Source organism: Kogia breviceps, chromosome 1 (genome assembly GCF_026419965.1).
Source record: "Kogia breviceps isolate mKogBre1 chromosome 1, mKogBre1 haplotype 1, whole genome shotgun sequence".
Classification (NCBI taxonomy): Eukaryota; Metazoa; Chordata; class Mammalia; order Artiodactyla; family Physeteridae; genus Kogia; species Kogia breviceps.
In genome coordinates, this window is record NC_081310.1 from 28966352 (window position 1) to 28980659 (window position 14308).

At 37.9% G+C, this 14308-nt stretch overlaps 1 protein-coding gene across 3 annotated transcripts in view; it reads left to right on the forward strand.

Moving 5' to 3' along the window:
* PLA2G4A (phospholipase A2 group IVA) overlaps positions 1-14308 on the forward strand; it is a 214896-nt gene that overhangs the window by 122869 nt on the left and 77719 nt on the right. For all 3 annotated transcript variants that reach the window (XM_067029703.1, XM_059076585.2, XM_067029708.1), the window contains 2 exons: positions 3880-4028; positions 4748-4861. In XM_067029703.1, coding sequence (XP_066885804.1) covers positions 3880-4028; positions 4748-4861 — 263 coding nt within the window. The remainder of the gene's footprint in view (positions 1-3879; positions 4029-4747; positions 4862-14308) is intronic.

The window sequence follows — 14308 nt, forward strand, 5'->3', positions numbered from 1 at the left end:
GAGGTCTGTCTCAAAACGTGAGAAGGGCCTTGGGGGAAAACACACTCCACAGACAGAGTGTGGGCCATCTCAGAAGGCAAGAGGCCCTGAAATGTGTGGTGGTTAGTTTTCCCTAGGCATTTACCTTGCACTCTCACTTTTGAGACTCCCCTGCCCTTGACAAATGATGCATAAGCTGCAAGTGGAAAAATTAACTAAAAGACAGTCCCAAATGCTAATACCTCATTTGTAGATCTTCCCATTTAACAATTAAAAAGCCCACTTAAAAAGTCTGATGACCATGTAGAAGAGCTGTGAAGGACATTGATTACATTATTTGACCATAACTGCTGTGAAAGGACAAAGTGTATTTTTTAAATTATTTTTTTAAAAACTATTCTTTGAAAGCCAATCATTGAAGAACTATTATTTTTGCTTTTCCTTTGTTTTCAATTTTTGTATCTTTTTTTATGAACCTCTGCACCTCTCTCTCTTCCTCTCTCTCTTTCCATCCTTACCCCTTCCCTCCTCTTTTCTTCCTGCTTATCTCCCTTCCTCTTCTTCTCCAGAGCTCTTTTCCATCTCCTCTTTCCATAACAAACCATACCTTATGATCACATCTTTAGCACTTAGGAGCATGATGTCATTGAGAGGATGATTGTTGCAGTCCCATCTTGCTCTGATACTTACTAGCTGTGTGATATTGGACAGATTGCTTAACATCTCTCAGTTCTTGTTGCCTCAACACTAAAAGTACTTACTTTATAGTGCTGTTGTGAGATTAGAATGAGACTCATGTATGTGAAGTGCTCAACAGAGATCCTATCAGGCATCACTTGATGGTTGGTTTTTGTGGTTATTAGTTGTAATGGCCACATGCGAAAGGATGTGTTAAAGAGAAAAGTCGAGTCCTTAAGTGAGGAGACTTTAAATATTGTGATAGTTGTTAGGCTCTGAAGATATAAAGATGGGTAAGACTTGGTTCCTAAACTCAAGTTGTTGATGGTCTTGTAGGAAAAGACAGATAGATGTGTAGTTTCCTTTATAAAATATAGTATGTGCAATGCTGTCAGATGAAGGATTCAAAGGAGCCATTAAAAGGGAGTGAAGCAAGTCAGAAAGAGAAAAACAAATACCATATGCTAAAGCCCATATATGGAATCTAAAAAAAAAAAAAAAGGTACTGATGAACCTAGTTGCAGGGCAAGAGTAAAGAGTAGACATAGAGAATGGACTTGATGACATGGGGTGGGAGGGCGAAGCTGCGGTGAAGTGAGAGTAGCACTGGCATATATACACTACCGGATGTAAAACAGTTAGCTGGTGGGAAGCAGCAGCATAGCACAGGGAGACTGGCTCGGTGATTTGCAATGACCTAGAGGGGCGGGATAGGGAGGATGGGAGGGAGGCTTAAGAGGGAGGGGATATGGGGACATGTGTATGCATATGGCTGATTCGCTTTATTGTGCAACAGAAACTAACATGGTATTGTGAAGAAATTATACTCCAATAAAGATCTATTAAAAAAAGGGGGGAGTAATCAATATTTCCACATTCACAGTCAGTTGCCTTGTTGTTAAGTATATGTATAGTGGGAGGAAATTTAAATAGTTCCATTATTTACAGTTGTTCCTTTCTATTTAAAATGGCACCCAGACAGTATGGTACTGGCACAAAAACAGAAATATGGATCAATGGAATAGGATAGAAAGCCCAGAGATAAACCCATGCTATATGGTCACCTTATCTTTGATAAAGGAGGCAAGAATATACAGTGGAGAAAAGACAGCCTCTTCAATAAGTGGTGCTGGGAAAACTGGACAGGTACATGTAAAAGAATGAAATTAGAACACTCCCTAACACCATACACAAAAATAAACACAAAATGGATTAAAGACCTAAATGTAAGGCCAGACACTATAAAACTCTTTGAGGAAAACATAGGCAGAACACTATGACATAAATTACAGCAAGATCCTTTTTGACCTACTTCCTAGAGAAATGGAAATAAAAACAAAAATAAACAAATGGGATGTAATGAAACTTAAAAGCTTTTGCACAGCAAAGGAAACCATAAACAAGACCAAAAGACAACTCTCAGATTGGGAGAAAATATTTGCAAATGAAGTAACAGACAAAGGATTAATTCCAAAATTTACAAGCAGCTCATGCCGCTCAATATCAAAAAAAAACAAACAACCCAATCCAAAAATGGGCAGAAGACCTAAACAGACATTTCTCCAAGGAAGATATACAGATTGCCAACAAACAAATGAAAGAATGCTCAACATCATTAATCATTAGAGAAATGCAAATCAGAACTACAATGAGGTATCATCTCACACCGGTCAGAATGGCCATCATCAAAAAATCTAGAAACAATAAATGCTGGAGAGGGTGTGGAGAAAAGGGAACCCTCTTGCACTGTTGGTGGGAATGTAAACTGATACAGCCACTATGGAGAACAGTATGGAGGTTCCTGAAAAAACTAAAAATAGAACTAACATACGACCCTGCAATCCCACTACTGGGCATATACCCTAAGGAAACCATAATTCAAAAAGAGACATGTACCAAAATGTTCTTTGCAGCTCTATTTACAATAGCCAGGACATGGAAGCAACCTAAGTGTCCATCGACAGATGAATGGATAAAGAAGATGTGGCACATATATACAATGGAATATTACTCAGCCATAAAAAGAAACGAAACTGAGTTATCTGTAGTGAGGTGGATGGACCTAGAGTCTGTCGTACAGAGTGAAGTAAGTCAGAAAGAGAAAAAGAAATACTGTATGCTAACACATATATAAGGAATCTAAGAAAAAAAAAAAAAAAAGGTCATGAAGAACCTAGGGGCAAGACGGGAATAAAGACACAGACCTACTAGAGAATGGACTTGAGGATATGGGGAGGGGGAAGGGTAAGCTGGGACAAAGTGAGAGAGTGGCATGGACATATATACATTACCAAACGTAAAATAGATAGCTAGTGGGAAGCAGCTGCACAGCACAGGGAGATCAGCTCGGTGCTTTGTGACCACCTAGAAGGGTGGGATAGGGAGTGTGGGAGGGAGGGAGATGCAAGAGGGAAGAGATATGGGAACATATGTATATGTATAACTGATTCACTTTGTTATAAAGCAGAAACTAACACACCATTGTAAAGCAATTATACGTCAATAAAAATGTTTAAAATAAATAAATAAATAATAAATAAAAAATAAAATGGCACCCATATCATGCCCTCAGGGGATCTTTATGTGTAACAGAAAATTCTGTCACTTCCTTGAGATTCCCACTTCCATCTTATTGAATACCGCCATAATAAATAGAGAAATATATGTTGACTACTAATGTAAATGCCTCCCTTTAGAGTTCTTCAGTGCACAACCTGTACAACCATACAAGGCAGCCTTATAACTACAAGCAATACTTATGCCACACCGACTTTCATTATTTTGTTTGGCAAATAACATAGTAGGTTAAGTTTTTTTCCTAATATAAACAATCATGATGATTCTGAGCTATGATCTTGTTGCCATTGTAGTCCTGGGGTGAAGGTTACACTGTGGTTAGCTGAGTGAGATTGTTATCATTGTCTAGCAGTTGGACTGAGTTGTTGATTGCAGTGACCGTGCCCTCTAAGTGGACAGAGGAATTCTGAATAAAGTACCAAATAAATGATTCCCTCTCACAGGACTGTTGGGAAGTTCAGGGACATAATATGTAAATAGTATATAACCTATGACGTTCTTCTATTAATATATCATTTTGTCTCAGACATTTTGAATATGTTATTGCAGATTCTTTGAAAATGATCTGATAACACATATTAATAAAAACAAATTAGGAATTAATCACATTTTTGCCCCCTTCTCATTTGTGTTTACTGTCTGTAGTTGACACTCCAGACCCCTATGTGGAACTTTTCATCTCCTCAACCCCTGACAGCAGGAAGAGAACAAAGCACTTAAATAATGACATAAACCCTATATGGAATGAGACCTTTGAATTTATTTTGGATCCTAATCAGGACAATGTTTTGGAGGTAAGTGAGTCATTTGGGGACAGTGAGATGGCCATCATCATGTTGAGGTTGATGCTTGAGTTTGTCCCCTCACAAAAGAATGAAGAATGCCTTCATTCTTCTCAGTTTGATGTACTTGGAGTCCAGCTGTGCAGTATATGGTAGATGAGCTTCTAGCTACTGCACATCAAGCTATGTGAGTGTCCAGTGGGAAATACAGGAATTAGGTGGGCTGGGAAGAATCTGTTATCCTCCTCATGTGCTTTGGAGAAAATATTCGTTCTGTTAGAAAGAGGAGGATCCAAGTACAATAGAATAAAAATATTGTCATTTGATTAGGACTTTAAAATAAATTAACTTTATTAGCTTAAATTTCAAATAATTAGCTTTAAAATAAGTTCACATAGATCTTTTCCAAAATAGTTACATAGATTTTCTACATTAATTTCTTTCTCATATTCCAAAAATAGCATTTCCCCTGAGAGAGGATAAAGTTTCATTTTTCAAAGTATGATGATGTCAATCAGGAAAGTGAAAAATTAATTATTATGTTAGAAGCAAATGTGGCATTCAGAAACAAAAGACAAAGTATTGTTACCAGTTGAATATTGAGGATTTCAAATGACTGTTAAATATCACTTGAGAACTTTCATTTTTTAAGTGTGATGGAGATTATAGATATAATTTCCAAAGATTCCAGAAAAATTTGATACCTCTGCTCTACCTTATACTCTCTATAGATCACGTTGATGGATGCCAATTACATCGTGGATGAAACGCTCGGGACAGCAATATTTCCCATATCTTCTATGAAAGTGGGAGAGAAGAAGGAAGTTCCTTTTATTTTCAACCAGGTAAGCAGCACAATGAATTATTTTTCAACCTTATGTCAGATAAAATCTATTTAACCTGGAAAGTTGGAGTTTAATATTTGGAAATCCTTCCTTCACTTCCTTCCTAGTCTTTCTTCTTTTCCTTCTTTCTTTCTTTCTTTCTTTCTTAGGTTTGCTGCATTTCTGAAATTTCAATAATTTATTTAAGATTAATAAAACGCTAGAGAAATTATTTATACAGAGCAAACATTGGATTCTGAATTTTACAGGAAACTAGTGTAGTAGTTTACAGCGAGAAATGTAAGCAACTGGTAGACCAGGATTCAGAAAGTTAGCTAATGTATTAATTTCTTCTTTTTGGGAGCAGATTGGTGTTTTTGTCCCTTTGAATGATTTTCAAATCTCTCCCCTCACCCACATCTCCTTATCCCTTAACTCCTACCTCCTTTCCCAACTGTTAGCATCCCAAATGACCTCTTCCTGAACCCCTTTGATAATTATGTGTTGTTCATTGGGACTGAATCATTTAAACTGTTCAAACTCAAATCCTGGTCAGGAACTGGAATACTGGTTATGCATGCCTAATTACAGACCTAATACATAGTTTATATTTATTCCATGAGTATATACCTATTTAGAAACTGACTTAAGCCCAAAGGACTACCTGAGCAGTTCATGTAATCAGAGTGACCCAGTTGCCTTGAGGACACTCCAGTCACATACTCCCTGCTGATACCTTTAGCTGCTCCAGGAAGCATGTCTTCTATATGTTTTCTACCCAGTGCTAAGAGATGCACTGCCCACATTTCTGTTTACCTCTTTTAAAGTTATTTCATTCATTCTTCTTTCAAACGTTTATTGAAGTCTACCAACCACTGTGTTGTGTTCAAGGCACATAAAGAAGAATATGGTACAGGAAGCTCTTCCCTCAATTATCTTCATCTGGGGTGGAGGTGAGGTAGGGGTTGGAAAAGGAAATGAACATAGGGAGATACATGTGATGAAAAGAAACCACTACACAGTAAGATAAGTATTAATGAGGTGTGTTCAGAGTGCAGAGGGAAGACAGAATAAAGAAAGACTATGTTGTGAGAGGAGGCCAGAGATGGCTCCATATCAGTAGATGATTTTGAGCAGGTCGAACAGTGAACATAATGGTTAATACCTTGTCATTTGAAGCCAGGATATTTGGTGTTTAAATCCCAGCTCTGTTTCTTACCATTTGTTTCATCCTGGGGAAATCACTTAGTTCCTCTGAATCTCAATTTGCTCATCTGTAAAGTGGAGATTATATCTCATAGGAGAATCATTATGATTACATGAGTTAGTTATATTTATATATAATAAGTCCATATAATTATAGATTATAATATATATACATTTAAATATATTTAGATGTAATTATTTAATTATAATTTATATAATTTCATATAAAATATGATTATATATTACTTAGTTTATATATTAAGCATATAACATTACATATAAAATATATAACAATAATTGATTATAGTAATATATATAATACTCACATAGCTGTATCTGTACACACATATAATGCTTATTGTCTGCTACATATTAAGCAGTATATAAATGTTTGTGAAGAATAGAATTTCAGTAGGCAGAGAAGCAGTTATGAGCATTCTAGTTTCTAGTAGAAACTGCAAAGGCATAGAGTTTTGAAAGAATAAAACAAACTGGTGCACGACAAGTTACATGGCTTGGCAGGTACATGTCGGTGACCAGCAGGATAGAGAGTTAGAAGTGGCTAAATGTTATAACATCCACAGACCATACCTATGGCATGTTGCTAGGATTGGTTCTCAATAAACCCTTGTTGAAGGCTTCATAAGCACAATTGGCCTTTCTGAAATATAATGTTTTTTTTCTGCCCTTCAGTCTATGACACAAAGACTGATTTTAAGAGAAGATACTGTGGGAAAACATGCATTTCCTCTCCTCCTGTCATTTCCTATGCTTAGGTGTGTAACCCCGGGGCTCTAAAAAAGGCTTTCTACATTCCCGAATTTAAAGTAGCTTACATAATTATTTTCTTTAGTGAGCTTGAGAAAACAGTTGGCCAAACAGCTTTCTTTCATTACACTGTTCTCAAGAGTCCTTTGCAGTTTTCATCTGAATGACAATTCTTTGAGTTGGTGACCTGTGATGGTAGTGGGAGGAAAGTAAATGCATAATGGCTGGTTGGGGAGAACCCCCACTTGTCCCCCAGACCATGTGGCGTGTCCTAAGCAAGCCATCCAGCCCCTCCTCATCCCTGAATCCCCATCTTTCAGAGGAGGACTGTCTTTTGTCTACAGTGTTCACGGAGGTTATAAGAGAAAACAAGTTGCGAGGGAATCATGTGGGAGAGGAGATTTATAAACAGTTCTTGGAGAGGGTTAAGGCAATCTGGTATAATAAAAAGACCACTTGAGTTTGGCAAAGGAAGGACTTATGCTTCAAGCCAAGACATTATTAGCAAAAACTCCTTCAAAATTTTGTCATCCAAAAGCTCATACTGAGTCAACATAGAGGATTTCTGTGGCCAGGAGCCAGCTGGAGAAAGAACAGGAGCCTCCAAGTGGAGATTGCCAGATTCCCAGGGTCCTGCTCTACGCACTCAGGGTAGAAACCGGGAACCGGGAGACCTGGGCTCTCATTTTGTCTGTTACTAACCTCCCTCTAGAGTGTTTGAGTTGTCATTCTTTCTCTCTGAGTCTTATTTGCTTCATCTCTAAAATGAAGGTTTCCATTAATTTTTTTTGTGGGGGGTGCGTACAGGGAGGCATGCGGGATCTTAGATCCCAGACCAGGGATGGAACTCGTGCCCCCTGCAGTGGAAGCGCACAGTCTTAACCACTGGACCACTAGGGTAGTCCCTCCATTAACTTATTTCTAAATACTTTTTAATTTATAAAATTCTGTGCTCTAGAAAGAATATCGTATTTTTCACTTGACTATTTTTACCCAGAAGTTTTCAATGCTTCCCATTTTACAGGTATGGAAAAACATGATAATGTATTAAAAAATCTTTATTATGCAGTTTTATAGTACTGACCTATCCATAGATTATTTTTTAATGTGAGAATCTGAGCCTTTATTGTGTACCTAAAACTTTGATTAATATTAAGCAAGCTATGAAAAGTTTCATTTTCAAGGAACTAATAGTCTGTTTGGAAAGGAGTAGGCATTCACGTACAAGCTGATAAGTAATATAATAAGCAGTCTCATGAGGCATCTATTCATTGATTTACTTACTTAGGAGTTATTTATTAAACACTGAGTGTGTTCCAGGCAATATTCTAGGTGATGGGCAAACAGCAGAGGACATGGTGGATGATGGTTCCCAGGGAGCTTGCATGCTGATGGGGAAAGTAAATAGGCAACAGGAAGCAAAAGGATAATCAACACAATATCGGCTAGTGATAAATACTATGAAAAAAATAAAATAGAGGGATGTGATAGAGAACAGTTGGTGGGCAAGTGAGTTTATATAGTCAAAAAAGGCCTTTCTAAGGCATTATATTTTGCTTCAAGTTTTATTATCAAAATTTTCAAGCATATACAAAGTTGAACTATTTCTACATTGGATACCCATATAACTGCTACCTAGATTCTACAATTAACATTTTATTTTACTTGCTTTTCACATATCTTTCTATCTGTCCATCCATCAAACCATTTTGATACATTATTTATTTGTTTGTTTGTCTGTTTGTTTGTTTTTGTGGCCGTGCCGTGTGGTTTGTGGGATCTTAGTGCCCCGACCAGGGATGGAACCCAGGCCCTCCGCAGTGAAACTGTGGAGTCCTAACCACTGGACCGCCAGGGAATTCCCCATCTTGATACATTGAAACACAAACTGCGGACAATAGCATGCTTCACCCCTAAAGACTTCAGTATATCAGCTGAAGTTCATTATTTACAAATTTATAATTGTAAGTGCTAAATAAATCGTGTAGACAATGTATATAATGAGAGTTATAAGAAGGAATTATTCATCCATTCATTCATTTCACAAATAACTATTGAGCACTTACTGTGTGTCAGGTAGTCTTTAGGCACTACCTATTCAGAAAAAAAATAATAAATAAATAAATAAAACAGGAATCCCTACCCTCCTGGAACTTATATTCTACTTAGTAAGATAAATAAGTAAAGGATGCCTGTGTTGGATAGTGATAGAGATAAGGAAGGAGGAGAGGAGAGTACGCATATGTGTGTGAAGAGGGTTGCAAATGCAGTTCCAAAACTGTGGCTGAGAAAAGCATCTCTGATGATACCTGAGGGGAGAAGCCCCTCTGAGTAGGAAGGTCCTGAAGCAGAAGTTTGCCTGGCTTGTTGAGCAACAGCAGGGAGGAGAGCATGGCTGGAACACAGAGAGTAGTTAAGGAGAGTAGTAGGAGATGAGGACGGGGCATGGGGTTCCAGTGGACCATTGTGGGTTATGGTGGATATCAATGGTATGGGCTTGTTCCTGAAGGAAGGATGTGGTTGGATCACTAAAGGGGCGGAAGGCCATTCTGGTGGAGAGAACAGCCTGAGCCTTTGCCCACAGTTCCGGGACTAGAAAAGACAAGCATGTTCAGGAAATGGTGTCTAGACAAGTGCCAGGGGACCAGAGCATTTGTACGAAGGAAGAACAGGTCCATGGGGATCAAACTTTAGCAGAGCCCAAATTCAGGAAGCTGGATTTAGATATTATCTTATTGACAGCAGTGAGTCATGGAAGGTGTTTGACCAGGTAATGGGGAATTTAGAGCATACAGGATTTGGCTTTTTCCTCAGAAGTATTACTAAACCAAAAGTTGGTAGGTAAAGATAAAGAATGTTTCATATTGAAAAGAAGGCTGGGCTTCCCTGGTGGCGCAGTGGTTGAGAGTCCGCCTGCCGATGCAGGAGACACGGGTTCGTGCCCCGGTCCGGGAAGATCCCACATGCCGCGGAGCGGCTGGGCCCGTGAGCCATGGCCGCTGAGCCTGCGCGTCCAGAGCCTGTGCTCCGCAACGGGGAGAGGCCACAACAGTGAGAGGCCCGTGTAACGCAAAAAAAAAAAAAGAAAAGAAGGCTGATGCAGCTTTAGCAGACTACCTCTGTCGAAAGTGGCAGGTATGAGGAATACAGGGTGACTTGAACAAAGTGCAGCATTAGCTTTAATGTGTCAGTAAGAGTGGAATGGAATGATTGCTTAGTGGCAGTGAGTATCAGCTAAAGTTGGAAAGCAGGAATTTTTTCAGCTTTTCCTGAGACGATGATTTATCATTCAACTCAATTTCAGAATGCTCTCTCTCTCTCTTTTTTAAATTTTGATTTATTTTATTTTTTTAAGGAGAAAGCCAATTTGGGTCCACAGTTTTGTTTCCCAGCTAACATTTATAAAATCTGGGTTAGATTGTGCTTGTTGGAATCATAAGTTTAGAGAGTGTCAGAGTTGTCATTTGCAAAAAACTGGTGGGACGTGCAGCTTTTGACCCCAGGCTCAGAGTCAGACAGCCACCGTCTGGGTTGGAACCATGATTTGGCTACTTATTCACTGTGTGATGTCAGACGAGTTATTTTTTTTTTTCTGTTCACCTTGCATGCCCATTTGTGAAACAGAGCTGTATATATATCATACCTACCTCTAAATGTTGTAGTTATGGTTCAATGCATTAATACATGGAGAGTTTTAGAACAGTGCCTGGCCCAGTAAACAGTAAATAAATATTAGATATTCTCATTGAATTATACTGGCCAGATTGAACTATTTGTCAAGTGCTTCATGAAACTGACTTAACTGACTATTACACTTACTTATTCGTTTGAATTTACTGATCAAAATGAACTTATTTATATATGGGTAGAGCCTATAAATTTAGTAATCATTTGTTTCAACACAGTTCAAAATCAAGAATGCTCTAGTCACCCATTACTGAATATGTTAAGTGTGGCTTTGGGTCGCAATATCCCATTTTAAAGCAGAAAGAGTTTCTTCCAAATTTAATGTGTTTTGTGTAAAAAAAGTAGCCCACTTCAAGAAAATCATGAACATGCTAAGATTTGGAAGTAAGACAGGGAAAAATTACACTTCTTTATTCTCTAGATGAATCTTTATCTTGACCAATATTCTGAGGAAGGTAGCCTCTGATTTTCCACTGTGTAGTGTTTTAATTGGACATATTTATTTAGAAGTTAGTGTTATTGTTTAAAAATAGCCATGTCTCACGGTTTCCATGGTATCTAGTTTTACCTGAATGCTTTCTTTGATTTTTGCTCATTCCTGATTGCAACTTGAAAATGAATGAGAGAGTTCTATAGAAGAGATAGTGACAAAACGTTTTAAAAATGGGAGTTTTGATGGTGAGTCAGTATCAGGATGATTTCATTGGAAAACCATGTATTGATGTGTGAAGACAAAGACCACAATTTAGCAAAGTGAATGAGACCAAGCAGACTTTGGCGGGAAAACAAGAGAAATATATAATTTTGTGAGAACTTTGGGAGATCTTTGGCTAAGATGGGAATGCCATTACATTGATGGAGGGCAGAGTTCAGACGTAGGTCCAACAATTCCTGGTTTTATGAGAGAATGCATTTTTATTTTGGAACACTAGCAATGGAAACTTAAGTGAGTCTGTTTTCATATTTCTACAGTTTATAACTTTTAAATTACAGGGCATTTTAGAGTGCTCTTGTATCCTTGGGGTCCTCTTCTGGACCTAAGCTCCATCAGGGACTAGAATACTTTCAGCCTATTTACTGTTGTTACCCAGCCTGACACACATCAGACACTTTCATTTCTGAATGCACTTATGGGAAATATAGAACATCTGGGAAGTGCTCAGACGGGCATAATGGAAGTAAACGAAGTTTAAAAAAGAGAAAAACTTAAGAATGTGAGAGATTTCCATTTGGAGAAAAAAAAGATAGTATTTTGGCTTGGTACTAGTGCTCTAGGAAATCTGGTTTATTGCATGATAGCTGATGATTACACAGCTCTTTCTGAATTTCCAGTGTCCACATAAAGAAAAGGGACCTTAAATTAAGAACAAAGAGATTGTTGTCAAGTAAAAGGAAGAAAACTCTGTGTGACAGAGTGAAACATGGCTACAGGGAAAATAGTGTACTTTTTAATCTTTCAAATCTTTTAAGACTATCTGGGTTATCTGGGGAGACACAATTATCCTGAATTCTTGGGTGATGGATTATATGATTCCTGGTAATAAATGCTAAATTAATTAAGAAATTAGATATATTAACTAGACTTACTGTGGTGATCACTTTGCATTATATACAAATATTGAATCATTATGGTACATATCTGAAACTAATGTTATATGGCAATTATATGTCAGTCAAAAAAATGTTAGTTTTTAGTGCTATCAAAAAGTCACATGTGTTTAAAAAGATGATTTTAGCAATGTATCATTCAATTTTAAACATGCAAAATTTATTTACATGTGACCTTGTTTGTATTGGTGGGATTGTAACTTCTACTCTGCACTTGAATTGCCTATTTGTTAGATCCACATATGATTACTTCCTCATAGGATGAAGTTACAGTTTATGGAAACATGATTTTTTGCAAAAGTTGCCTTTTTTTTGATATAATTTTATTTGCTATCTTGCATAGGTCAGGTAAATACAGGCAAAGCAAAAAATATTATGTAATTCTCTTGAAAGATATAAATGATTATTGAATCAACATGGTAATAAGTTGCTCTTTGTTTCTACCAAGGGGGGAAAAAAGAGTAAATTGACTCAGGAGGGATCAGAATTCAAAATAAAGTTTTATTGAAAGTGAAGTTTGTAAATACTGGAGTATTTTAATAAGAGAAGGCATGGCATATTTGATGAGCTCTTTACTAATAGGATAGATTTTCAAGTTAAAAATTATTTGACTGTGTGCATCTTTTGGAAATAATGATTTTAAATGACTTCCTTAATTCCAGGCACTATGCTTGTTGCATTAGCTTTATTATTTCAAAATGACCCTGGGAAGTTTGCAAGAGAATTAGTGGGTTAGATACTTTTAAAATTATTTTTAAGTCTGAAATGGCTTTTTTAAAAAATAGTTTCTCTCCTATAGAGAGAAACTATTTTTAAAATAGTTTTAGAACTATTTTTTAAATAGTTTTGAAACTCCCTTTCCCTGCCCCAACTGAACATCTCCCATTGTAAGCATCTAAAAGTGCTTTCCACTGTGGAATTCAAAAAAGATTGTTTCCCCCCAAGAACATACAATGAGTACAGCCTGCTTCTCACATTAATAATTCCTAGAAGAGGGCTTCCCTGGTGGCGCAGTGGTTGAGAGTCCGCCTGCCGATGCAGGGGACGCGGGTTCATGCCCCGGTCCGGGAAGATCCCACATGCCGCAGAGTGGCTGGGCCCGTGAGCCATGGCCGCTGAGCCTGCGCGTCCCGAGCCTGTGCTCTGCAACGGGAGAGGCCCGCGTACCGCAAAAAAAAAAAAAAAAAATTCCTAGAAGAGGTGGAGCTCTCCTCATTGTCCTTGTTCCTGCTAAGTATTATGGGATGGGAGAGACCCAGGGAAATTTGATCACCTTTCCTTCTAATTGCCTTGATAATGCAAGCCACCTGGAAGAGTGTGATGCAGAGATGCTTCATGGAGTGTGTGGGAAGGAGTTTACAATAATTGTTTAATGCCTCACAGGAAGCACGTATTTTTGTGGCACTTTTATCTGAATGACATGTTCCAGGTGAAAGACGCAGAGAGATTGTGAATGTCCGTCTTCATAGCATGTCTGAACATAGCGCATCAAGAGGGAAAATTTTAAATTTCCTCCAGGTTGTGAGTGGTCCACTCAGGCAACACATGGAAGTAAGGATCAGAATCCATGTGACAAGAAACATGGCAGCACCTTCTATAACACTCCGAATGGTGGAAAAACCCTGTGTTTTCTCTTCTCTCATCCTGCTTTCATTTAAAGAATCTTAGCAGTCTGTCTAGGATCATGGATGTCTCAGCCAAGAAATGTTGCAGATGGACGTAGAAGGGATATTCTTATGGAGAAGACAAATGTGACCATAAACATAGCACAGTTAATTTTCCTTTTGTTAAATTGTTGGGACAAGTAGGCATTAGATATATTCAGGCATCAGATTTTTTTCTTTTCTTTTCTTTTCTTTTCTTTTTTTTTTGACTGTGCTGCACAGCTTGTGGAATCTTAGTTCCCCGACCAGGGATTGAACCCATACCCTCAGAAGGGAAAGCACAGAGTCCTAACCACTGGACTGCCAGGGAATTCCGAGGCATCAGATATTTTAAAATGTAAAATGTTTAGGGATCTGCCAGTTGAGAAGCCAGCTTTTTCCCAAACATTCTCTGTCATGAGATGGCACATGGGAATAGGAAGCCCATTCCAGCTTTGAATCTTTCCATTTGTTAGACTGGAAACTAAATATTGAGCTCAAACTCAGCCCAAACTTCATATTGAGCTGTATTCTTGTTCTTTTAATTTCCATTCTT